The 27,793-nt window shown below is 36.1% G+C and overlaps 2 protein-coding genes across 13 annotated transcripts; both read left to right on the top strand.

Annotated features, from left to right (window-relative positions):
- The first annotated feature begins 2,051 nt into the window (after positions 1-2,051).
- Positions 2,052-13,353, top strand: LOC103402019 (histone-lysine N-methyltransferase SUVR5-like). Of its 11 annotated transcripts, none has more exons than XR_011573431.1 (14): positions 2,052-2,186; positions 2,294-2,527; positions 4,672-5,212; positions 5,730-6,032; positions 6,167-6,277; positions 6,911-7,021; positions 7,631-10,441; positions 10,996-11,157; positions 11,702-11,818; positions 11,940-12,034; positions 12,136-12,273; positions 12,379-12,466; positions 12,723-12,937; positions 13,100-13,353. XR_011573431.1 is itself a non-coding variant. In XM_029091483.2 (13 exons), the coding sequence occupies exons 3-13, from the start codon at positions 4,742-4,744 to the stop codon at positions 12,828-12,830; spliced, it is 4,515 nt and encodes a 1,504-aa protein (XP_028947316.1). In that variant the 5' UTR covers positions 2,052-2,186; positions 2,294-2,527; positions 4,672-4,741; the 3' UTR covers positions 12,831-13,353. The 11 variants fall into 11 exon arrangements, 8 of the variants coding, with proteins under 8 accessions (XP_028947316.1, XP_008338988.2, XP_028947320.1 ...); XR_003767978.2 differs by having other exon boundaries at positions 11,940-12,043; XM_029091483.2 differs by having other exon boundaries at positions 12,723-13,353.
- Positions 13,354-17,217: 3,864 nt separating this feature from the next.
- On the top strand, positions 17,218-21,735 carry LOC103402010 (BTB/POZ domain-containing protein At3g50780-like). Of its 2 annotated transcripts, none has more exons than XM_008340755.4 (3): positions 17,218-17,553; positions 17,991-18,886; positions 20,404-21,735. In XM_008340755.4, exons 2-3 carry the CDS (start codon positions 18,233-18,235, stop codon positions 21,343-21,345), a joined length of 1,596 nt encoding a protein of 531 aa, XP_008338977.2. In that variant the 5' UTR covers positions 17,218-17,553; positions 17,991-18,232; the 3' UTR covers positions 21,346-21,735. The 2 variants fall into 2 exon arrangements, with proteins under 2 accessions (XP_008338977.2, XP_028947286.1); XM_029091453.2 differs by having other exon boundaries at positions 17,220-17,778.
- Positions 21,736-27,793: the final 6,058 nt, after the last annotated feature.

Genomic DNA, 27,793 nt, shown 5'->3' with positions numbered 1-27,793 from the left:
AAATACTTATTTAAGATAACACGTGAATTATTAAATAATTTTTAACATCTATCTATTGAAAACACTTCTAGCAAAAACACTTGGTCTTTGTAGAAAAATTATTGTGGTTGATGGGAGTACCACTTGGTATGTTGACATGTTACCATTTGTAAGTGTTGGATTGCATCAAGGACGTGCCCGATTCAAACTCTTCCCCATTTCCTTTAATATAAATTATAGAGTATAATATTGTTTGTATTGAAATAAGATTTAAATATTAGTTAAAATTTGAGTAAACTTGTATTAGTCGTTCAAAATTTTGAAGCTCCGTCTTGGTTGTTTTCTCATTTTATTAAAAAAACCTTTTCAAGTTAATGATCGTCATGATTTTGATAAAAGGAACTTGTAGTTTTACGTGATCATAACACGTAGTATCAACGTTACATGAAAGATCTAGTTGGCATTTACGTTATATCTAACACTTCATTTAATATAGGGAACTTTAACGAAAACCTCCTGGTACTGTTCACTTTAACGAAAAGCCACATTTTTACACTAAAAAGTCAATCATGGTACTATTCACTTTACACTTTATTTTGTCCTTATCATTAAAACTCAAAGTTTTCAAGCCCTTTTCATTAGTTTTCTTTTTAATATATTTTTAAGTCCAAAACACGTAGACTAGATTTTAATTAATACTCTTTCGGTGAATTATTTATGGAATGATAATCTACAATCTTGTAAGAAGTGAGCTTACCGTGTTGTTAACAATTAAGATATTTATTTTCCCATCCCTCAATAAATCATTCCCAAATTGCATCGTAAAATATTCAACTAGCTCAAGTCAAGTAACATTTTACATTCAGTTACTGAAAGAAGTCTTAACTTCTAATATATTATCCCTCGTTCTTAACGAAAAAAGTCAATGTAAAAGAAAGAAGTTACAAATTGCCAATGCCAGTTAGTTATTTCATGCGTTAGCATAACTTCATCATCATCACTTATGCGTTTTCTGTGAGAGGGAAATACGATGGAAACGTTAAGGGGAATGCTCTAGAGAATGAGCACATTCTTTCACCCATAAATAAGGTATTGTTATTATAAAAACTTTATAAGCGGAACCATTTAATCTTTTTATTTTCATTTGAAGATCATTTCTATAAAAAGTCATTCGAATTGAAGATGTCAAAATAAATCAACTGTTTACCAATTTAGGTACCAAGTAGCATATTCATGATGAATCGTTGACTTATTTGATACATTTGGATGACTATATCTCTGATTTGAATAATTTCTTTTTGCAGAGCTAATCTTTAAACGAAGCTTAAAATAGCAAACGATTCAGATTATGAAATTTTTACGACAATAATATATTATTTGCGAGGGAAAAATGAGTTCATCCCAGGGAATGCATCCAAATGTTAATCAATTTCTCCTCTAGCATATATCCAAGAGCCAATCATGGTTAAATAGCTCCCACCAAATTTGCCAGAAAATAAAAGAAGAAGGATGGAATAGATCTCCATTTTTTCAACCAACCAAAAAAAAGAACATTAATATTTTAGTACAAATAATATTTTTAACAACAGTAAAGAAAAATAAGTGGAGAGTTGGCATGTGTACAGAGTTTTTATTTTAATTTATTGCGTTTCAAGTTCATATTTTCAACATCAAGTTTGAGTATTTCTCTTTTCGATAGCGTACTAGATTAGACCCACTTTTACTTGTTCATTTTAATCAAGGATTTGAGGGAAAATCTTATCTCAGACGTCCAATTCTTGGAAGCAAAATTACCCTTGTACCAAAACAGAAACACAAAGAAAAAAAAGGTGAAAACAAATTTCGAAACCCAGATAAGATTCATAGCACTTACTCTGGCAGTGACCCCAAAACCCAAAAAATAAAAAGAAGACAATAGTAAATTCAATTTGTTTTGTTGCTTTGGTCATCTGTCGGGAAAGAAGAGAGTAAAACGAAGCAAAAGCAGCGTGCCACGTTACGAAAACAACCTATAGAAGCGCGCTTCCTCCCCCACAGAAACAACCCCGGGTCTCCCTCCCAAATATAAAACCCACCATTTTTGTTCTCCCTCAACAATTTATCTCTCTAAAATATTCACACAAACATTAAAATTGGGATTTTAGAAGCTGCCCCAAAAACCCACGACCCAGTTGTTGTCTCAGTCGGCCTTCTTGTATGACAAAAGGGTAGGGCTTCTTTTTTTTCCATGTAATTGTACCCCACACGTCTTTCTCTAATCTCTTGGTATCTATATCTTGGTATTTTCTAATTTTTTTTTCCTTTCATATTTTAGGCCACGGGGACCTGCAACATCTATAATATAAGCCCCCCCCTTTCACACACTAGCCAAAGATTTGCCAGATTGAGAGAGGGATAGAAAAGATTGTTGCTTTTACCCAAAAACCCATCAACCCATCAACCCAATTCTTTTTTCTAACACAAAGACTCAAACTTCCCCCAAAATTTCACCCAAAATCTCACCCAACCCCAATGGGAAAATGGTGATCTTCCTCCCCCTTCTTTAAAGGTAAGCTACATTACTCTCTCTATCCTCTCTGTAAATTTGGCCATGCCCATCTCTAGCATGTCACATTTTTTTTTTCTTTTGTTTTGCAGTCAACTTTTTTGCTGACTAATTATATGATTATATCTCACCCCTACCACAAACCTATTACCCAAACCCTCTTGCTCTAACATTTTGACTCCACCTTTTTAACATGGTAGGGTAAATATAAAGGCATGAACTTGAACCGTTTCTTGGGATTTTTTTAGCTGTTGTTTTCAAATGGGCATGTTTGTGTTATGTTTTTGGTACATAATTTATGTTATGTTTCCTTTTTTTATTGATCTGTACCCACCTGCATGTTCACGATCCGTACATGGGTTGTCCGTTGCGGATTTTTCTAGGGTTTTGCCATCAGAATGTTACCAATTGGTTGTAAAATCCGTGGCTTTTACCAAATTTAAGTTCTGGGTTTAGTGAATTAGGGTTTGTTCCTCAGAAAGGGGCCAATTGCACATGGTGAGCTTGTTGGTTGGTTGTCAATTATAGTGTGATGCAGCTTTTTTCTGGGCTGCTTTTTGCAGTTGGATTGTGGGTGTGATTATTTTTTTTTTTTTGTAGAAATTAAGGTATTTTAGATGTGTAGGGCATCATTGACTGTTTGGTTGTATGTCACATGGTTTCTCACTTGAGGAGCACCGTTGCATTGCCCTTTGGGTATATTATATGGATTACTATTTCTTTAGTACATTTTACTGTGTTTTGATGTGTATATTTGTACAAGTAGAAGGGTTTATGTGTATTTAATGCCAAAGATTTAGTTTTTATTTTTACAACTTCATTTTATTGAATAATTGGATATGTGAAAGTTGTTCTCTGTACCTCTAGAATATGCTTCCGCTGCAAACACATATTTTGAAGACAACTGGAGGATTTTCGACGGCCGATTCTGTTGCTTTTGTAGAATCATATGTTTATTTGAACTAACACATGATGTTGCAAAATTGTTATCCTGATCTCCTCCTTTGTGGGGTGAGGTGATACTGTGATTTTTTTTTGTTCTTAGAAGAAGAATGATAAATATGTTATTTTGCTCGATATAACAATTAATTAGTATTATATTATTTTTCTATACATAACAAGTAATTTACTGTTCTTGTTTTTGTTTTTGAAATTGAGAACACGGGATTTAGTTTCTGGAAATTGCTTGCTAGTTGAATTAAACAACTACCATATAAAAAATGAATGCATATGGAATTAATGTTATTTTTCAATTGCTTGCTAGTTGAACACGGGATTTATTTTAGAATTCTGCAATGGTAGGGGGTATAATTTTAGTTTTCATTTTTTTATAAACAATAACGGAGGAGGGGGGATTCAAAAACAGGACCTCGGGTGTAGGGCTACAAGCCCCTTGCGGGGTATTATCATAGTTTGGTATCTTTTTTATCTATTTGCTATGATCATTGTTTTAAACATTTTTTCTTAGAGATATGAGTTTGTCAGTAATTTGCCTTAGTATCAAAATAAAATTATCTTTAGTTTATTGATTCAACATCCTTAGTCGTCTATACATGAAATCTTTTGCATGCATTGATATATCTGGAAGTTTATGTAGTTTATAAAATTATACCATTGAACCGATATGGATTAAGTTAGTCAGTTGCCTAATAATATGGTTCAAACCGAGGCTGTGATTTTTTTTGCTGTTCTAGCAGTCCTTTGTTATGAATAAATTGAAATGCAAATTGAAACTCCTCAAAGGAGGTGAAATACATATCATGGCATTTGCCATCTAATGGGAATACGAACTTTTCTTTCTTCTGTCTTACTGCGTCATGTCTCTTCTTAATTTCTTGATTGATCCCATTGACATGATTGACATGGTCTTTCAAGCGCTGATATAACACCATTCATTATGCTATGTTGGTCAGACCAAATAAGGCCATTGTGGATTTGTCAAGATTGGCTTTAGGTTTTTCCTCTGGTCATAACTTTGGTAGAGACAAGCCTAAACACATGTTATGCACACATGTGCTCATTGTGGCTGTTGCAGCCTTTTATTTATCAGTTAATTAGAAGTATATTTTGGATTTTGTTTTCTCAATTTGGTACATCATCGAATATATCCCTGACTCTTTTTGTCAACTGGACCTTTGTTTGAACAGAAAGGTGGGTAGGCAAATAATCAGTGATAGCATACGCATCATATGGCACCAGTATTTTTAGTGTAGGATCATGGAAGTGCTCCCTTGTTCTACCATTCGTGTTGGACAATCTGATTGCCCTCAACAGAGTTCATCAACCCCTTCTGTATATGACGGCGAATCCAACTGCCTTGAACATGAAAAGAAAGTGCAAGTGGCAGATGACATATTGCCAAATGTGGAAGGACCTCAATTAGGAAGACAAGGTGAAGTTCAAGGGGCAGTTGATGAATTGCATACTTCTGATGGATGTCAAAATGGAGCTTCAGTTATTGATTGTCGTCAATTGGAGGGTCAAAAGTCATCTAGTGGCTCGCAAGATTTTGATGATGATGACATAAATGCACAGAATTACAGTGAACCCTGCGTAACCTCTGATAACAGTCATATGATTGTAGACAGCAGGGAAAGTGCATTGCCAAACAACAGTAGGGAAGGAGAGTCATCTCTGTCAGAGTCTGCATGGCTAGAAAGTGATGAATCTGTGGCACTGTGGGTCAAGGTAGCTTTTGTTTCTTTCACGTTCAACATTACTTTGTTTTCATAACTTAAAGCTTTTTGTTATGCAATTTCTCGGGCCTGATGCATATCAAGTTGGTTAGTCTCATTATCTTTACCCGTAGGTTTGGCTGCTCAATTTTTCTTTGTTTTTCTCCTCAGTGTTCAGATATAACATTTTCCAGGATCACATTCTATCAATGCAAGCTTTTGGTTTAGATACTTCAATGTGGCAAAGCGGGAGGTCCTGAGTTCAAATCTTTATTATTGCAATTGTCCAGTAATGGCTTTCTAGAAATGGATAGAGGTCTAATTTCAGCTTTTGGGTCGGGATACTTTTAATTTTTTTTTATGTGATATAACACTTGCGAATAGAAATTGTGAGGATGTATAGATCCTGATACCCTTCCCCATTTTCCTTTGCTGACTGTAACCAAAACTATAAAGATTGAAACTGGTGGAATAAATTAACATTGCTGATTTCATTTTACATTGGTACCTCTCTATTTGTCCAAGTATAGTGGAGAGGGAAGTGGCAGACAGGAATACGGTGTGCAAGAGCTGACTGCCCATTATCGACTTTGAGAGCAAAACCAACTCATGATAGGAAAAAATATTTTGTGATATTTTTTCCACACACAAGGAATTATTCTTGGGCAGACACACTACTTGTTCGTTCCATTGATGAATTTCCACACCCTATTGCATATAAAACGCACAAAGTTGGCTTAAAAGTGGTTAAAGATTTGACCATAGCACGTCGGTTTATTATGCAAAAGTTAGCTGTTGGAATGCTGAATGTTGTTGACCAATTTCATACTGAGGTATGCGATTTTAATTGAGATTCTCATGCTCTCTCCAAACTTTCGTTTTCCATAATTGGAGCAACCAACTTATTGTGTCTTTAGTATCCTCTTCTGCTTTGATGTCATTCTCTTAGATATGTCAACTTGTGTAGGCTTTGATAGAGACTGCTCGTGATGTGGCTGTCTGGAAGGAATTTGCAATGGAGGCTTCTCGTTGCAGTGGCTATTCTGATCTTGGAAAGATGCTTCTGAAGCTGCGAAGTGTAAATTGCTACATCTAGTGATACTTGAATTTTTTAAATAGGCAGAAACTGTTTCTTTTGTTTTTTTTCTTTTTTCTTTCCAGTATGAGCTTAAGGCATTGTCTGTAATGAAATTTAACTGCTTTTTTTTTTTCCTTCAACGTCGACTATTGACTATTGATGATGAAAAAAAGACCAATTGTATCAGGTTCTTCTGACTTATTTTGTGTGTCAAATTGTATTTCTTCTTGTAGTTGTCCTTAGCCCATAACTTTTGGGAAGAAAATTAATTAGCTTTAAAGTCGGTGTAGAAAGAGCCCTTTGGAAATTGATTTATCATATTTCTGCTGATCTTGTCATCATCACTTTTACAGTTTTACTTGCCACTACTTCAAGCTTGGAACGGATTTATCTGTTATTCTATGTGCGCACTTGTGTTTGTGTTTTGCATAGACTGTAAAGTTTTTGTGTTCTCACCATGTTATAGGTATATGATTAACCTATATTTTCAGACTAAACAAAAATTTAAATCTTGTTTTTTTCTTTTTTTTTTTTGAAATTTTGTTCTGCTCTGAAATAAATTACTTATTTATTTCATATTTTGTTTTTCTTCTGATTAGTTATTAAGCAATGCCATTTTATTTTCCTTTACAGATGATATCACAGACCTACCTAAATTCTGAATGGCTAGAACGTTCATATAACTTTTGGTTGCAGCAGTGTCAGAATGCGAGTAATGCTGCAACCATTGAAGTACTTAAGGAGGTATACATTATAACTTTTGCTGCTCATTTATGTTCTATGTTCACTGGTTGAACTGTGGTAGTACAATAGTACAAGTTGTTTCAACCTTATATTGTTTCCTTCCATATTGTGTTGGTATATATATTGCATGATTTTTCTTGGGAGTATTTTTACCGTTAATTTGTTTCCATTTAACTAGTAAGGCTCCCGGTAATGGAGCTAAAGTGAGTTGCTTCTTTCCTCTTGTTTTAGTTTTTGACCATTCAATTAAAATTAATTTATGTGCAGTGCATGGTATATATATGCTCGGCAGTTGTTTTCCACTTTTAATTGAGTGGTGGACTGTTTGTGTAAGAAAAGTTGCATAGCTGTTTGTAACTTTGTTTTGGAATATGTTACCGTTCCATGGAATTTGGGTGTGCTCACTGTAAATGTTGTTATAGCTATTTATTTCATTGTGATAGGGCATGAGTGAAGACCACTCAAACTCACTTCCGGTGCCTCTTACATAGCTGTTTGTAACTTTGTTTTGGAATATGTTATTGTTCCATGGATTTTGTTTTGAGATAATTTTTACAGTTGAAGTCATTTGATCAAGCTTTTGGCTTTATGTTTCCCTTTCTGGTTCAGGAACTAGTTGACTCTATTCTCTGGAATGAAGTCCAGTCTCTCCAGAATGCACCATTGCAGCCTACATTGGGTTCCGAGTGGAAAACATGGAAGCATGAAGTTATGAAATGGTTTTCAACCTCTCATCCCACATCGAATAGTGTAGACTTTCAACAGCAGACTAGTGATGGTCCCTTAACCCCAAATCTCCAAGTTGGCAGGAAAAGGCCAAAGCTCGAAGTACGTCGTGCGGAGGCAAATGCTTCCCAGGTGGAATCTAGGGGATCAGATGAATCTATAGCCATTGAAATTGACTCTGAATTCTTTAATAATCGAGACACTTCAAATGCTGCTACATTAGCATCAGAACCCTATAAAAAAGAAGATATGAAAGATATAGCTGCACCAACAGACACACCTGGGCGAGTTGCTGATAAATGGGATGGAGTATTAGTTGAAGCTGGTAATTCTAAGTTCATCCAAACCAAAGATGTGGAAATGACACCAGCCAATGAAGTTGCTGCCATAAGATCTTCTGAGCCTGGAAGCAAAAATCGACATTGCATTGCTTATATTGAAGCCAAGGGAAGGCAATGCGTGAGGTGGGCAAATGATGGTGATGTTTACTGTTGTGTACATTTGTCCTCTCGTTTCATGGGAAGCTCTACAAAAGCTGAAGGGTCTCACTCGAGTGATCAACCACTGTGTGAAGGCACAACTGTCCTTGGAACTAGATGTAAGCATCGGTCTTTACAAGGCTATTCATTTTGTAAGAAGCACAGACCAAAGAATGATATGAAGACCATCTCAAATTTTCCAGAGTATAAACTTAAGAGAAAGTTTGAGGAGAACATTTCTAATTTAGAGACTACAAACTGCAGAGAGATGGTATTGGTCGGAGATGTTGAAAGTCCTCTACAGGTAGATCCTGTCTCAATTGGGGCTGGTAATGCCTTCCGTGAAAGAGGGAGCTTATTTGAGAAGTCCGAGTCTCCTGCCAAAGCTTGTAATACAACAGGAGAGCAGCGCTGCATAGGGTCTTGTTTCTGGGATGACAGCAACCCTTGCTTGGAAAGTCCAAAGAGGCATTCATTATATTGCGAAAAGCACCTCCCAAGCTGGCTCAAACGTGCAAGAAATGGTAAGAGTAGGATAATATCAAAAGAAGTTTTTGTAGATCTTTTGAAAGATTGTCACTCACAGGAGCAAAAGTTTAATTTACATCAAGCGTGTGAGCTCTTTTACAAGCTCTTTAAAAGTATATTATCTTTAAGAAACCCTGTTCCTAAGGATGTACAATTTCAGTGGGCCCTATCTGAAGCTTCTAATAATCTTGGCGTTGGAGAAGTATTCACAAAGTTGGTTTGCACTGAAAAGGAGAGACTTAGAGGGATTTGGGGCTTTAATGATGATGAAGATGCACATGTTGCTTCTTCTGCCATGGAAGAACAAGCTCTGTTGCAATGGACTGGGGATGACAACGAACAAGCTATGAGGTGCAAAGTTTGCTCACAGGAGTTTTCGGATGACCAAGCACTTGGAACTCACTGGATGGACAATCATAAAAAGGAAGCACAATGGCTGTTTAGAGGTTATGCATGTGCTATCTGCCTGGATTGTTTTACTAATAAGAAAGTCTTGGAAACTCATGTTCAGGAGAGACATTGTGTGCAATTTGTTGAACAATGCATGCTTTTCCAGTGTATTCCTTGTGGAAGCCACTTTGGGAATACAGACGAGTTATGGTTGCATGTGCTTGCAGTTCATCGTGATAATTTCAGGCTCTCAAAAGCTCCTCAGCCTGTCCTGTCTGCTGGTGATGTTTCTCCAAGGAAGTTTGAGTTATGCAATTCAGCTTCTGTGAAGAATAACACTGAGAATGTAAGTGGTCAACGAAAGTTTGTTTGCAGGTTTTGTGGGTTGAAGTTTGATTTACTTCCTGATCTTGGTCGTCACCATCAAGCTATTCACATGGGACCAAGTTTAGCCAGTTCTCTGCCTTCAAAGAAGGGGATACGTTATTATGCTTATAGATTAAAATCTGGGAGACTTAGTCGTCCTAGATTGAGAAAAAATTTGGCAGCAGCATCATATAGGATCAGGAATAGGGCAAATGCTACTATGAAGAAACGTATTCAAGCATCAAAGTCACTTGGTACCGGAGGAATAAATGTACAGCGTCATGCAACTGAGGCAGCAAGTCTGTCTAGATTAGGGGACTCACATTGTTCAGCAGTAGCAAGAATTCTGTTTTCTGAGATGCAGAAAACAAAATGTAGGCCGAGTAACCTAGACATTTTATCTGTTGCTCGCTCTGCTTGCTGCAAGATCAGTCTCAAAGCCATGCTGGAGGGACAATATGGAGTCCTGCCAGAAAGTTTGTATCTAAGGGCAGCCAAGCTCTGCAGTGAGTATAATATTCGGGTAGATTGGCATCAAGATGGCTTTATTTGCCCTAAAGGATGCAAAGAATTCAAGGAATGCTTTGTGTCTCCGGTGATGCCTCTTCCAATTGGTACTGTGGGGCATAGATCTCCACCTTCATCAGATCCTCGTGACGATAAGTGGGAGGTGGATGAAAGCCACTATCTTATTGATGCACATCACTTGAGCCAAAGATCCTTCCAGAAGGCTCTTGTCTTGTGTGATGATATAAGCTTTGGGCAGGAATTGGTCCCGGTGGTTTGTGTAGCAGATGAAGACCAATTGGATTCTTATCCTGCCCTTGCAGGTGGTTCTAATGACCAAAATGCTGGTGATTCCTTGCCTTGGGAGGGCTTTACCTATATTATGAAGCCCTTGCTTCATCAATCCCTGGGACTCAATACAGAGGTTTACTTTTTTTACTTTTCAATCTTTGATCTAATATCTTTCAGTCACTGATTTTATCAGCATTGCATGTATGCCACATGTTTAAATATGCATCACTCTCACCTGGACCACCATAATTGTAGTAAAGGTGCAAATAAAAGGAAGACTTTGACCAAAACTTTGGATGCAATGAGCCAGTAATATGAAAAAGGAACCGCAATGATGACATTTAGTTAGATGCCATCTGACCGGAATAACAATTTTCTTTAAGAAGACTAGATCTTGCATTAGATGTGAAGAAAATGGGGAGAATGAGATTTATTAATCATGACCCTCATTAGTACAGGAAACTAAAGACATAACCAAATAACTTAATTTTGAATACTAGATTACACCCCTAAACAAACCTGGAACCAAATATTCGAGCTGACTAGGATCCTAATTACAATATACTTTTGTTCTCTAATAGTATGCATTTACTATGACTTCATGATGAATAGATTGATTTGTCACAGTATTTTCTTTTTCCAATTTTTGTTGGCATTTAACATGTTTTTTGGTCTATTTCATTGCAGAGTTTGCAATTGGGGTGTGCATGCCCGCGTTCTACATGCTGTCCTGAAACATGTGATCATGTTTACCTTTTTGATAATGACTATGATGATGCAAAAGACATCTATGGGAAATCCATGCGTGGCAGATTCCCATATGATGAGAGAGGTCGAATTATCTTGGAGGTAATGCTAATCAAAATCTACCACTAACCACCAGTCTCATCTCCTCTAATTTCAGTACCTTTTTAAGTGTTGACCCCTGATCACATATGATGGTGGTATGCTCTCCATTGTTGGAAGTCTTTAACTTCTTTTTCATTTTGCTTGATAGCCATTTATACCGTGGAAAGCATAAATGTGCCGTGTTGTTGATCGTGTCGCTGACAAGCACATAAAAATGCATTACTTGGATTTGGTGATTTTTATAAACACAGGATCTTTTCTATATCAAAGATTGTTTTTTCTGTCTTAACCGTTTGCTAGAGAGAAAAAGAGACTGAGATAGTTCCAGCATAGATCATCGTATTCTCTCTCAATCTATATGCATGTATATTTGAATGAGCACAGGTTCTTGGAGGGTAGTGCCATTCCACTGCCCCCACAGAGTCTTTATTTAAAAAAGCAAGAAGGGATTCATATCATGCTCGACTTTCACTTAATTTTCATTCTCCTATTTTTAATTGGTGGGAACATAAGGTTGACTTGTTACTCTTTTGATATCGTGCAGGAAGGGTACCTCGTTTATGAATGCAATCAGATGTGCAGCTGCAATAGATCTTGTCCTAATAGGGTTTTGCAGAATGGAGTAAGAGTGAAACTGGAAGTCTTCAAAACAGATAAAAAGGTAGTTTATTTTTCTTTCCTTATTTTTTCCTCCCTAAGCTAAAAGGATAGGTAGCTGAAAAGTTAAATGTCAGTTTTTGAAGATTTTCAAGAGTTGTATTGACTTCGGTACCCAATTGCAGGGATGGGGAGTCAGGGCAGGTGAAGCAATTCTCCGCGGCACATTTGTTTGCGAGTACATTGGCGAGGTTTTAGATGAGCATGAAGCAAATGAGAGGCACGACAGGTTTCGGTTTAGTTCTGATAGATACACCTATTGTTCCACTCTACTTTTTAGTTTTTGTGTCATATTTTGAATGGTCCATTACGAATGATCAGGTATGGAAAAGATGGTTACGGCTACTTACATGAAATTGATGCTCATGTTAATGATATGAGTAGATTGGTCGAAGGACAGGCCCATCATGTAATTGACTCAACTAATTATGGAAATGTTTCAAAATTCATCAATCATAGGTAATGAAAGACATTGCTGAATTATCTTTATCCATATGTTTTTATTTGTTTCTTGGGCAATGCGAGTGCCTTGTGATATAGTTGACGTATGCTATTCTTTTGTAGCTGCTCGCCTAATCTTGTGAATCACCAAGTTCTTGTGGAAAGCATGGATAGTTTGCGTGCACATATTGGTCTCTATGCGAATCAAGATGTAAGCACTCTCATTTCTTCTCGTAGAATGATTTTATTTGTGCATGACGCATTAGTAATTATCTCGGAAGTTAAGATTGAGAGTGTTGTGATGGTTACATGGTCAGTTGCTAAGTTATCCTTGCTATTGGTCTACTAAACGGTCAATTGAAGATGGCATTTGATGTACAATTGATGACTGCTCTCTGCAACTGATATGCATTACTGTGCTTAAAGTGAATAATGTATTTCTTGATAATTCTACTGTATGTGAGCAGATAGCGTTGGGGGAAGAAATAACATATAACTATCGATATAAACATCTTCCTGGACAAGGACATCCGTGCCATTGTGGAGCTTCCGTGTGCCGGGGGCGACTCTATTAAGCCTTGAATGAGAATAATCTCCTGCAATCTCAGCATACACTTGCCCGCGCTTCAATAATGAAAAGGCAGTTTGTGAAAAGAGAATAATCTCCGCATCCCCCCCAGTGGTGAGTTCTCAGTCATTGCCGTTTATGATCCAACCGTTGATAATAAAACGGATCTTGGATCCAGCTGAAAGTAAAATTGACTGAGTCGTAACAGTGACACAAGGGTTTATTCAGCTCTGGATCTGCTGCTAATTGCAATACATTGTATGATCTTTTCCGCAGGTAGATTTTACCAATGTTTGTTCTTTAGTAATTCGTTGAAGAATCGAGGATGACGAACTTCATCGTTTCCCTTTGTTTCAGTTTTCTTTTTCACTTTCGCTGATCCTGTGGCAGCTTTGGATTTGGATTAGCTAACTGTGGATGGATTTTTTTTCATTTTTCTGGTAGAAGTTCTTAGGTTTTGTGGTGATGGAATGCTTAAACGGTCAATTCTTACATATTTCCTATTTGTTGAAATGATTTTTTCTCAACGATCCCAGCTTCTTCGATTGTACTTTCTCCCAGAGTTCTTAGTTCTTTTACTGCAGTTTGCATACTGTTTTGTTCTCGTGCGATAACATATAAGAATATGATATGGTGTAAGAGCGAGAGACGCAAATTTGAGATGTAAAAACTACATTTACATTTCGAGATGTAAAAACTACATTTACATTTCGCTTCTGTTAGCTAGCGCTGCAGTTATGATTGAAAGTTTTTGACTCGTTTACGATTGCTTTTTTATCTTCTTAGCGCCTTTACTATAAGTGCTATTACATATACAAGTTGAATTTTTTGTTACAAATCCTAGTGCTTCCTGAAGAGCATATGTGCATCAGTACATGTGTTTTTCTCGACGGTTAGAAGCAATCCCAAACAGACCCTTGAACATCGATGCCAATGAAGTAGAAAATCATAAAGAGGCAAAAACATGGCATTGGCTGCTTGTTCTTTTCCGGAACAGACGAAAAAACAGACAAAGTCACCAACAAAGATTCCATGTAGCTTCATGCTTTAATGCGTTATTTCTGTGTATGGTAGGTACCACATCTTCATTTCAACCTTCTAGGACCACAAAGAAGACAAAGGGGAGTCCAAAGCTAAATCCCACCAAAACTGCTATTCCTGTTTAAATCTCACAAATCCACCAAACCAACCACCACGGGTGGTTTGAAGTCATGCTGAGGCCCTCTGCATACACATGCCCGGTGCATTGGACGATTAAATTTACATGGTTGAATTTTGACAGTTTTCATCTAGTCATTCAAACACCGGTGCATCTCATTCACTATGTATTATAGAAAAATGCAATTTTTTTTTTTAATCACCAACACAAAGGAACTTAAGATACATTATGCTCTGTTTGTTAACCTTTCCATCGTCAGCAGCATGCATACAGCTGGACCTTTTCCCTCATTAGGTATTGGGTATTAGGTATTAGGTATAAGACTCTCATCTCACACAATTAGCTTTACTTGTTAACTGGTTAATTTACAGCTCGACACTGATCAAATTCAAACCCACCACATGATTAGCCATATTCCATGGTGGGCTCAACTTACAGCAAGGCCATTTTCCATGGAATTTCTTTTGGTACCACCATTGATCATGAAAACGTGCTCTCACTTTCTTCAATTTTTGCATCATTTGGAAACTCCCCTGATCCTCGCCAAGCAGAGAGCTTTGGGTTGCACCGTTGTGCTTTTTTTATTTTTTTTTATTTTTACACTCTAGTATTGCATGCATGATATCTATATATACAACATATATATATATACACACACAGAGAGAGACACACACAACATATATACTACAATACACAGTTGACAACACACACACTCCATAGCTTTTTCTTTTTCATAATTAAGAAAACCTAAAAGAAATAAAAAGGGTAAAATTAAGTCAAAAGATTTTCAATTTTTGTTTACATATTTTGGGGGGGTCCTTGTCAAATATTTCTTGTGTGAATATGTGCCACTTGATTGTGATTCTTATGATGATCTATATTCCACTCTTTTTATAAAGTAAATAGCAACAACATAAAAGCAAAGAACAAAAGTAAACTAGGTACATTGTTATGGAACATAAAGAAGAAAAGGAAATTCCCATGGGGCACATTTGAATTATAATCCTTCATTTCCCTAAACATGTACTAAAAATGGGCCACCATTAGTTTTAATAAAGAATAAAATTGGGTTTTATTTTAAATTTGCAAATCAATTCATCTATGCGAGATTGCAACGAGTTTGTAGCTCAATTGTTAAAGAGTTTCATTTCATGTACTGGAGAAAAACTTACATACAACATGTTCATTCTCTAGCATGGTGTCTTGATTCAATAATGAAATGTTATATAGAGATAAACATAACATACATTTTAGTTAATCAAGACGCACAATGAGAGTGAACCTATTTTATAAAGTCGTTTCTTTTGCACTAATGCCCTGAGTTAGATTCTCCATTTCATAATATTGTTTGTAACAAAGAAAACAAAAACTTTTAGTGAGAGACAATGGGGTTCGAAAGTGAAATGCTAAGGAGATTCTTTCAAAGCAAGTCCACTAGAAGACAATCCCCTAGGCTATTGGGTAATCCAACCCCCCAATCTCTCAAAAAGTGCTCCAGCCCTACCCGATTAATTGGGTTCCAGGGGAGCCCGACACACAACACAGGCCCAAATTGCCTGACCCACTGACTGAAGGGAATGACGTCAGGTTGACGTCAGCCACATTATTAATTTTTTTCACTTCAGGCATGTGTGGTTCACGCTCAACTTCAGGCACGTGCGTCAGCCACATTATTAATTTTTTTTCTTTTTTCGATATGCACAATGTTTCTACCTACGATCCAGATTTTTCCAGCAAAAAAGAATAAAATTAAAAAGAAAAAGAAAAACCTGAAACAATATAATTTTACTATTGGGCCACATGGCACAATATGGGCAGTTGGAGTACAAAATGGTCCACTTTAATTAGGTTGATAAAAATGATTAAAAATACAGAAAAATAATTTAGTGGCGTTATTGGGCAGTTCACAAAAATTGTATTTTAGTATAATAACACATGGCGTGACGATATTGGTTAAAAATCATATCCGAAATTACAAATAAAATCATCTTTTATTATTTTATATAAAAATATTTTAATACTCATGGCATGGGGTATATAGTTTAGGAGTGGAGATACACTTGAACATTTACTGGAACTAAAGACAATTACTATGCGGTTGGGGCATTGGGTTGCCTATAGCCCATAGTGTATTCTAGGGGTGGAGTACCTCTCAAAGCGGGACTCCTCCATGTATTCTCTGCTACATAACAGTTTAACGTCAATTCTTATGTCAACATTATAAAACATTGTGCAAAAAACTTGAAGTGACAGAAAATTCATGAAGAGTCACACTTTTAAGAGAGTCTCATTAACATTTCTCGAAATCTTTATTACGGATTATATGTTGGCAACTTGGAATATGGAATTGGTTTCAGAATCTGATTTTATAGGCAACCTATTTTATACTTCAAGCTATAGTATTATTATTGCAAATGTATAAATAAACCTTGAGTTTGTATTGGAATTCTCCTTACGGAATTAATTATATATTTGTTAAACTTGGCTTTCCGAGGTTTCGTAAGTCAATTATTGACTAGTGCCATGTGGGACGGTTCAATTTACATCAACTTAAAACCTCGTTATGGCAATCTCTTTTTATGTGATTTTATTTCTTTTTTATATAATACATATTTCGTTCTATATTTTCTTTAAAATCATTAAACTCTTTTTATATTACAAACGATTTTTATACTAAAAAAAATCATCTAAACTATAGTAATGAAGATGATTCAAATTTGAGTAAATATTAAGCCATTTGTACGAATAAAAGAATACTGAAAGTTAAACATAGAAAGATAAGAAGCTGAAAATTTACATTAAAATTGCTTGTTTGGAAAATTTTCAAAAAATAAATCGTAAATATGTGCTATTTTCAGGAAAGTGAACTTCCATTTTTTATGTAACATTTGGTAAACATGTGCTATTTTCAGGAAAGTGATTTTATTCGGATACCTTCCATCAAGTTCCTCCCATTAAGTAATCCAGATCCTTGAAATTTGATTTAACGGTTACAAATAGAGATTCACTTTAAAAGTTATAATAACTTTAATTGTTGGATCAAATTTCAAATGCCCGAATTGTTTAATAAGAAAGACTTGGTTTCCTTTTCACCTTTAGTCAAAGACCAATTAGGCAGATACAAATTTCAAAGATCCACTTCAGTCTTTGGATCAATGTACACATCAACTCAACAAGAAAGCGATGCTCCTGACAAGAAATAATTCACATTAATAAATTATTTTATTTAACATAAGAGAAATTGTTATAGGCATTTCATAAATTCAAAAAGCCTAGTGTAGCGACGTTCCACTTCCAACAAGACCAGCACAAGGAACAATATTGAACAGAGAAAAGGTTGCAGCCAAAAAAATAAAGAACACAGAAAAGAGTAATAGAAAAATGATGAGAGACAAGTGTAAGGCATGCCTGTTTGGTTACTGAGAAAGTATTTTCTAGATAGAGAGAGAGAGAGAGAGAGAGAGAGAGAGAGAACATCTGCATCTGCATTTGCAGAGAGATAATCATCATCAAAAGTATAGCCTGTTGAAGTAGAAAAATACAACCCATGAACCATCATCAATCTCTGCAGGTTTCTACTTTTCTTCTTTTTCTTTTTGTTTTTCTTTCTATTATATTTTTTATTCCTTTTCGGTTGTGGGCTTTCTTAGCTTTAGTAATTAAAGGCTCTCTATTACTTATCATTCCTCCCTGCAACTATCTGTTCACTGGTTCCCTTGATGCTTGACACCGAGAGCTCCCATTCAATCACTTTAAAAATAAATCTTCAGAGGGCTCTCAGATTAACCAGTTCTTGGTGAGTTCTCTCTTTTGGGTTTCAAATTCTTTTCAAATTGGGGGGAAAAAATCCATCTTTATTCTATTTTGTTAATTGTTTGTGGGTTTTTGTGTTGGATTTTGATCTGTGGTTTCTGTGCTTCTGAATTCGTTTAGTGCCTTCAAACTTTGTTCTTACTTTTCTGCTGTCTAATTCTTAAAAAGATTGCATCTCTTTTTTTTTTCTTTCAGAGAAATCGCTGGCTGGGTCGGTTCAGTTTTCACTGAAATGCAATTCTTGCTGTGGAGTAAGTGATTTCTCAGTTTAGGGTTCTTAGAATCAACCTCAAACTCTCACCTTTGTACCTTTCATGCTTGTGAGTTTACATTGTAATTAGACCCTTTTGAAGAGGAAGAGAGTTTTGGTTCCAAAACTTTGTATTGGGGATTTACAGCAATGTGCTAACTGTAATTGCTGTAAGTTCTTGTGAATTATGGCTGAAATTAGACTTAAGAGGGTAGAACAAGGCCAAGTCAAGATTAGAAATGTCCCAATTGCCGTGACGCCGGAAGGTTTTTGGTGCTGCCCTTCTCCTGTTGTGTTTCAAAAGACCCTAAAAGCTCACAATTCCATGCACAAACCCAAGCCCTCATCACCACCACCACCACCACCCAAGGAAGCAGCTCACAGAAAACAAACCCCACTGAGTGAAAAAGAGCTAGCCTTTATCCCGTCGAGATCAGCGAGTATTTCTGATGGTCTACGGGGTGTTGGTCCTGAGGCGCCGGATGCGCCGGTGGTTAGTGCATCTATGGTTCCGGAGAGAGTGCCCAGGCCCAAAGTTGAAAATTTGCCTAGGAAGGTAGCAATTGAGTTTGGTGAACCTGGAACTAGTGATATGAAGGTGGTTTTACTTGGAAAGCAGGGATTTTGCGTGAAGTTGAGCGTTCACAAGAATGTTCTGGTTGAGCATAGCAACTTTTTTGCTGATAAACTTTCTGAACAACAGTCTGGTTCAGCTTGTCTTAACATCGAAGACTGTGATGATGTTGAAATATATGTTGAAACCGTTGGATTGATGTATTGCAAAGACATGAGGCAACGGCTGATGAAACAAAGTGTCTCGCGTGTACTCCGCATTCTAAAGGTAATACGCTGAACTGTGTAATGCATGATTTATCTCATTTCTGTGGATTGCAAAATTGCTGTTTTTATTGTTGGTTATGCGTTAATGCCAAGATACATAACCAATTACCTCAGTCTTTCTACTACTGCTGTTCATTATTATGATATATTTTGCGTTGGTTATACTTTTCATACTCTTATGTGTATTAGAGTAGTTCGGACATTACTTTCAGGAGCTCCAGCCGTCCGGTGGAATCACCAAATCCCTCCTGTTTCGGATATATACTTGTTACAAATTTTCGTCTCACTTAGAATATTAATTAATACAGAGTGTATATGATGGACATGGAGTTGATATAAGCTTTATTGCACTGTACTGTAGCTTATCATTTAATCATATTGTAGAAATCTTTCTCCCTTTTATCAAGAGAAATAATAACCACACACCCTTTTTCTACCCCTACACACCCGTGTTTATTCCTATCCGCGGTTTCTGTTTGATTTATTCAATTCGATATCCAGAAATAAAAAGGGCTGTGTAGGAGGAGAAGAAGGGTGTGCAGGGTTATCATTTCCCTTTACTAATGCCTCCACATGTTGATTCTTTATATCATGATGCTCCTTTATCTGTTGTTTTGTTCTTTGTTCAATTGGATTTTGGCAGGTCATTTTGTTATTCTCTTTAAATGACTATCCTTCTGATTAACAAATAGAATGAAAAAGAATAAGAGGAAAGTGAACAGAGATTCACTTATTAGGGTTACAAAGCATGTTTATTGCACGAGAAATGTGTACATATGCACCTTATACGAAGCTGTATTTATTTGTTCAATGTTAAAAAACATGACCTTCTCTGAGAAAGTCGGGGGATATACGCTCATCAGGCTGCTTTTGTAGTTAACTTTAGTAATATCTATCCTCACATAATTTTCCATGCATGAAAATTGTTTTTTAAACATGTTTAGAGAGAAAAAGGTGCTTTATCCCTGCACAGTCGTGATTAGGTAGATTTTGTAAGTGACCTTTGCAAACTGTTTGGTTATATCGAATTTAAAATGTTGTTGGTGACTATCGTGTGATATTTTCTTAGCTTAGGATTTTGGCATGTTCCATTTCAGCACCCTATATCCATTTTGAGATGCAGATTGATTGTTTTATCTGAATGGCCCTTCTTAATCATATGTGATTAGCTAAAAAGTTTGGCTTGGTTAAGTTCATTGATAGGGATTAAATTGCTTCATGTTTTGGAGCGTTCATTAAGTTCATTTAGCCAATGGCCGCTGATACTAATAGGGTTTATTTTTTACATCAGATTTGATTGTTGTTAAGATGGTTTGAAAAGTCGGTAAATGAACTCTTGTAATGCAAAGAAGTAGAGTCGTTTAGATTATCATATACCGTCATTCAGTAGGTTTTGTATATCTCTCGTCAGCTTACCTGTATTTTCATTTTTCATCTTGCCTCCCTATATACCATCTATATGTCATAATTTAATCTGAAATACGCTGAAACCTAACCTTTAATGGCACCTTCTTTCAGATTGCAGAACTACTTGGCTTCAACTCGTGCATGCAGTCATGTTTAGAGTACTTGGAAGCAGTCCCGTGGGTTGGGGATGAGGAAGAAGAAAAAGTTGTCTCGTCGGTCTTGCGACTCCAAAGTGAGGGTATTGGGGTCACTCCTGTACTGAAACGAGTCTCGTCCGACGTTTCTAAACCCCAAAAGGACACACTTTCCCACATAATTGGACTTGTTCTTGCAAGCAATGAGGAGAGAGGCAGGCGTGAAATGAAATCCGTAGTGCTCAAGCTCCTCAAGGAGAACAACAGTGCCTCAAGCTCTCAAGGTTCTGCTAACGTCTGCAATGAAACACTGTATAACTCGTGCAGAAGCTGTTTGAAGTTGCTGTTGTCCCTATTCAAGCACGCTGCAGAGCCAGAGTCTTCTGATAAGCCTGTCGACAACAAAGAACCTGTGGTGAAGCAATTAGCTTTGGCAGCTGATAACCTCTCATGGTTGCTTGAGATTTTGGCTGACAAGCAAGCCGCAGACGAATTTGCAGTACTGTGGGCTAGCCAGCAAGAATTGGCAGCCTTACATACGAAGCTGCCTATCGTGTCTCGTTACCATGTTAGCTGTATCACAGCAAGGCTGTTTGTTGGCATTGGTAGAGGGGAGCTGCTGCCATCTAAGGATACCCGTCAGCTGTTGTTACAAACCTGGCTGCAGCCATTGATCGATGACTACAACTGGCTGCAACATGGGTGCCGGTCATTTGACAGGAAGGTTGTGGAAGAAGGAATTGGTAGGACAATCCTCACTCTGCCTCTAGAGGACCAGCAAAGTATTATGCTTTCTTGGTTGGGAAGCTTTCTCAAGGCTGGTGACAGCTGCCCGAATCTTCAGAGGGCGTTCGAAGTGTGGTGGAGGAGAACTTTCGTTAGACCATACGTGGAAGGACAAGGTAGTTCCGCCCAGTAAGATAGCTCATTGACCTCACAGTAGACGTAAAGACTACAGAAATACCGTAACCAGTGGGAGTAATGTTTGTATGTAAAATTAGCGGTGTGTTCCATAGTATGTGGAAGAACAGAAGAAGGCTTGGAATATTTTCTCATTTTCTGAAGGCTAACATGACATATTTATGTGTGAAGTCAAAAGAGTGAAATACTGGAGGACTTTTGAGAAATTCCTGGAAGTGAACTGCTTTATGTGATGTAAGAAACTGCTTTTGTATTGGTGATGTGATGTGGGTTGATTGTTTCATTTGGAAATTGTTGAAAGATAAGAGTTAGTTGGACTTGTTGCCTCATGTGATCATGTATAATGTACCAAGTTTAATATTATCAAGGGCTCTAGATTATTTATAAATTTCAAGGTCGGTGATATTAAACCAATTGGTACATTGTATGATCAAACCGCTTATTCTACACTTCATTTTTAGACAATCTTCAATGGTTGGGCTAAAAGTCAAATATTTTAGCCCGAAAATTTTAACTTTTAGCCTAGAAATAGTTTTTCTGCTCTAACCGTTCTAGCCTAAAATTTTAGCCTGTGATTATTAAATAATGAATTTAGGCTTTTTTTATGTTAAATTAATTTTTTTTAAATGTAGATTATCGTAAATTAATTTTATGAACATTTTAATCTAAAAATAATTTAAATTCCGATAAATATTGAAAATTTTAACTTCCGATTTCTGGGCTAAATTTTGGGGGGAATCTGACTTTGGTTTAGCATTTAGCATTTAGCCCAAAATTTCCCTTTGGGTTGGAGTGGGTTTGGGGGGTAATTTGACTTTTAGCCCACCATTGGAGTTGGTCTTAGAGGGAAGAATTATTTTTCGGAGATATGGTTGAACAGTTGATAGCTTCACTCTTGAAAACTGGTATAGTTCGAAACAAAGAACTATCGAGGGTTCTATTCGTAAAATTTGTGAACGATATCAATTGATTCGTAAAATTTGGCTCATGAACTAAAGAATTCGTGAGAGTTCCTTGAACTTATCACAATGTAGAGCAATAGTTTTTTGAAATAACACCCTTAGGCCAACTCCAACCCACGGCCTAAAACCTATAATCCCAATCCATTCCAACCCAAGTTCTACTTTGGATCTAAAACCTAAAACTTAAAAAAAATAAGCCAGATTTAGGCCAAGATTAGTGGTGGAGCCCCCACCCACATGGGTGTATCTTCCACTTGTCTGCCAATAACATTGAGCCCAACGGCTCTTTTGGTTGATCAACGACTCATATTCAAATGGGTTGTTGGTTATCCAACGGTCCACATTTAATTTAGTTAGTATTTTTGTTTTATATTTATAAATTTATTGAATCCAACGATTAAAATAATTATAAAAAATTATTTAACTCAAAATTCATCCAAAAACTCTATAAATACCAATATATTTGTTGAAACATCCACACAAAACTCACTTTTCTCCTACAATTCTTCCAATTTTTCTTTCTACCATCTTCCCAAACCATGTGTTTGCTCATGTGTCTTGTGTTTATACATCTCTATCATGTGTTTCATATTCTTCTATAGTGTTTCATGAGTTTCATATGTCGGTTTAATAATTTTTCAATGTTTATCAGAATTTAAATATTTTTAGGTTAAAAATTCATAAAATTAATTTAGGATATAGTCTACATAATATTTTTTTTTACAAAGTTAATTTATAAAAAAAATTAGCATGAATTCATTTTTTAATAATCTGGGGCTAAAATTTTAAGCCAGAAGGATTGGAGCAGAAAAACTGTTTCTGGGTTAAAAACTAAATTTTTTGGGCTAAAAACTTTAGGTTTTAGGCCAAGAGTTAGAGATGGTCTTAGAACTTCTTCCCCCTTATTTGCCTTTTAATGTCCTTTAGTTTGGATGTAAGTTGTAATGATGTTACTCAAAAAGACCATTATTTCATATTTGTAACACATTCGACGACATAGGCATGAATTTTTAGTTCAAGAATCCAAATTTCAATTAGGTCTTGAGAATCCAAGTTTCATTTAGGTCTTGAGAAGCCATATTCCTGAAATGGCCCATTTTGTTTATACACCTGATTTTCCTGTTTTGCTGCTTTAGCCCATGAGAGGCCAGGTCTCAAACATCAGTCTATGTTAATCGACTCCCCCGGTTTCTGATAGCCCACTATTCTAGTTCCACAAAGCGATAATTCTAAACAAATACGTGTTTCATGAGGTTGAGCAAGCAATGTTAATTGATCATTTCCCAAACACATGCTACTCTGCAACTCATTTGGCACCAAACTTGACCACAAAACAAAAATCTCAGCTTGTACTCATATGTTCAGGTTTTCTTTTGCTTTCGTGTTTTGTTTCAAAAATAAAAAATAAAAAAAAGAGAATTATAAGAAAAAGGTAATGCGAGAGGTGAATTTTTGCTATAGATGCGAAAGTAAGTGCTCTTTTTATCATTGAAGATATAAGTTCTTAGTTAAGTTGGTTCAGTTGATAAAGGCGTGTTTGTGGTTAATCTTCAATCCAATTTTGATCCATGTAGTTAGATGCTTTCGTTGGTGCATTATCTGTAAATTCTTATGTAAATCTATACATGTGGCAGTTGGCAGTTAGATGCCAGACATAAGTTCTTCTAACTTGAGGTTGTAGGTATACCTTGCCATTGGTAGTGAAAATAAGCCAATCTCCCCCTAACTTTTTGTTAAAAAAAAAAGAAGAAGATATAAGTCACCACATGCCGTCCACATACAGATTTTTCAGTGTGACGATCGGAACACGGAGTGCTACATCACGTGTCACTATACAAATAGTGATATATGTGTATTAAAAGGTTAATAACTTAAATATTAAAATTTTCTACCACTTACATAAAAACAAGTAGTGTATCACTCGTGTTCTAGTCAGAATGAAAATTTTCTCTGGTCCGCAGGTTTGCATGCATTTAGAATTGACTTTTCCATGTAATGCAATAAATTTCCAACCAAGACACTTGCAATTTGTAGTACTACTTGGGGCTCCAGTACCTGTTGCATTTTGCAGGTAGCGATAAAATGAAACTGCATGAACCATCAAACTTTTAACTTTCCCTTGGTATCAACTTACTATTACATATTGGGTTTAAGTTCATCATCTATATATTCTACGAAGAACAATACTTAGCTGCTGAAAATTCAGCAGCCATTTATGTTTTTATCTAATTAAATTTGGACACGTGTCTAAATAATTAAAATTGTAAGCACAAATTGGACATGTGTCCAAATCTGATTTGGTGAAAGCAGGAATGGCTGCTGAATTTTCAGCAGCCAAGTATTGTTCTTCTACGAATGACTTGCAAACAAATTAACTAGTCAATACTGCTAAAGAGTAAAACCAGAGCAGGATTTCCGCACTCTTTTTTTTTTCTTCCATGCACTCATGTTTATTTGTAGTTTTGCATTATCTAAATCAAAAGAGGGTCAGAGACATAAGAGCAAGTCCACCTCTAAGGACTTTGTGCCAGCACCCAACCTATTTATCCACTCCAGTGAACAGTAATTGACTCCAATGAACAGTAATAGGCCAATGCATCTCCATCCCTAAAAAAATGCGCTGGCACCCAGTGAAAAAATGCGCTGGCACCCAACCCATTTAAAATATTTTTAAATTTTTTCTAAAAGAATAAAAAAATAAAATAGTTTTAATTTCGGATAGGATTTTTAACCAATGTGTCTCAAATAAAATAGTTTTAATTTGGAATAAAAAATTAAAAATTTGATGCAGGTGGAATGCATATAAAAATTACATAAGAAATAACATAAAAATTACATACGAAATTAAATAAATTATTGATGTGGGTGGAATGCATATAAATAAATAAAAATATTATCACCTGATCCGCTAAACTTGTCCCACTACGCAAGTTACTGGAAGCATGAGAGATGGCATTTTTCCAACAAGTAAAGCATGTGTTGAGTTTTTTCCAACGACCTTGAAGACCTTGACTAGTTCTGGCGTCTTTTCCATGTACATCGCAAAACACTTTCGTAATTTTACTCCACATTTCTTGCTTATCCATCTCATTACCCGTAATCGGGTCATGAGTAGTGTGAACCCAACATTCATACAACATAACATCTTCAATGAGCTTCCATGAAGACATTTTTTTCTCTTAAAGTGTAGAAAATATTGAAATGTAGATAGTATAGAAAGTGTAGAAAATATTGAAATGTGGTGTAAGGTGGAAGATAAGGGTTAGGTATTTATAGAATTTTTTTTTTTTAAATTTCTGTATTTTTTCATAATTTTTAATAAATTTTAATATAGTTAATGAATCTGGACCGTTGGATTTGAAAAATATTCAAATCCAAGAGCCAAGGAGTTGCCACGTGGCCAATAGTCATATTTCTGACCGTTGGGCCTTTTTTAATTATTTTTATTTTTATTTTTTATGAAAAAACGTGGACCGTTGATCTGTGATCAGACGGTCCATTTTAAAAGTCAAATTTAAATTTTGTTTACCGTTGGAAATCCAACGGCACTGAGGAGGGCCACGTAGCTCTAAACCGGGTGAACACAAGTGGGCTGACAAGCGGGCCCTGCCGCCTGCACCCTTATCTCCTACTCACGCCTAGTCGCGAGTGTGCTGCACACACCAACCAAATAGGTTGGCCTCTGGGTCTGTCCGGAATGGGTTGGTCTACTGCCTGGCTTGGGCTGGGTGCCAAGCTGTTTTGCGGGCTAGAGCAGATTGACAGGGTGCTGAGCTGATTTTTGGACAGGGTGTTGGGCAATGAAGTGTCCGGTGGACTTGCTCTAAATAAACAAGAGTATATGGAAATCATTTCTCAAAAACATTTTTGTTACGGAACAATCAAATTAATCCAACTATTGAACCCAAAAATGAAAAACACTCATTTCAGCTTCCTCATCAATTACAGGGATCGATCTTAGGATATCATCGGGCTTTAAATGTTCAGAGAATTGTCTCATCTGATTCACCGTGGTGGTACGATTCCTTATCGTCTAGTTGTAACCAAATAAAAATGGCACTGCTGCACCACAACAATGGCTGTGGTCCAAATACAGTACTGCTGGATCAGGATTGAATGTTCTCCTGTGATTTTCGAATCCCCTGTTCCAGGCCACCATATCATTCAAATTTAAAACAAACCCATTCACACCATAATGTCTCTAGCAATCAAGTTATTTTGCACTCCTATCCTATGGGCTGAGAAAGAGCTGCTAAGAAAAAGCTAGGTAAACAAGAAAGAGGGAGAGGTTAGAAAGAGGAAGATTGTGTCTAGCATCTGGTAATCTAAGTCTTGCATTTTTTGGATGGCTCGATCGTGTTAGCATGCGCTTTACTAATCATTCCTCCCATTCCTTTAGTCTTATTACTTGAATCTTAAGTCGTGGTCATGTCTCACTCCCAGTATAAGGATTGGTTTCATGTTTCTTCCCAAATTTTTCATTAGTTTCGGGCTCAATCAAACTAAACCAAATATTTTCAATAATCAACAAGATTAATGGCTTAGATTCACAGTATGACAACTTAACAACCTGACAAAAAAACATTTTCTCTATTTTTGCCAGGGAAAATGATAATACACATTTTCTCTTCTTATACACCTCTGCTTAATCACGTTCCTTGTTTTCCTTTGATTTAAAAGTAGATTTCAACCCAATTGCATTAGAATATTTTAAGGAAAACCCATTCATCTTTTGACTATCATTTAATGTTAAAAATTTACCAAAGTGAGTTTATGAGGTCAATTAATAGTTATGGTTCTCATATCTGTCATGTTGTTTCATGCTTATTTTACCCTCTACAGTTTTGCCCTTTTTTTTTTGTCAACATCATTTTTATAATTTAATGTTATTTATGTGAACAAATTAATTTTTGGGTTTAAAAGTTATTAGATTGGAGTCTTATATATTGGTGATGTGGATGTGTTTGATACTGAATATGTAGGTAATGTATTTTGGTTTGATACCAAATGTGTAGGTAATGTGGACTTATAAGTTTTGATACCAATTTCGGAGGTGATGTAGATAGGATTTGCTTACCTATTTATAAGGTTTCGATTAACTATGCATGCTAACTGTCTATGTGTTGAGTGTTTTTGGGCTTTATATTTTGTTTTTTCAAGAGAAATTTTATTGCACATGAACAATAGGGTTATGACTGACAAATTGTTTCTTATGGATTCAAGTCTTAATGGTGGCAATGATGAAAGCTAAAAAATTCAAATGTATAATTAGCTAGACTAAATAATGCAATAATGCCTATACATCATGGTGCAAATTCGATCTTCACTGATCTCCTCCTCCTAACAATTAACAATTTAACCCACTAACGGTATCATTTGTAAAATAATAACAATTTAACCCATTAATGCTATCGTTTGTAAAATAATAATAATAATAATAATAATAATGCATTTAATTAAGATTTTAAAATTTTTATTTTTATT

This window comes from Malus domestica, chromosome 02 (assembly GCF_042453785.1).
Source record: "Malus domestica chromosome 02, GDT2T_hap1".
Classification (NCBI taxonomy): Eukaryota; Viridiplantae; Streptophyta; class Magnoliopsida; order Rosales; family Rosaceae; genus Malus; species Malus domestica.
Note: the sequence above shows the minus strand (reverse complement) of the source record. Positions and strands in the feature narration are given on the sequence as shown.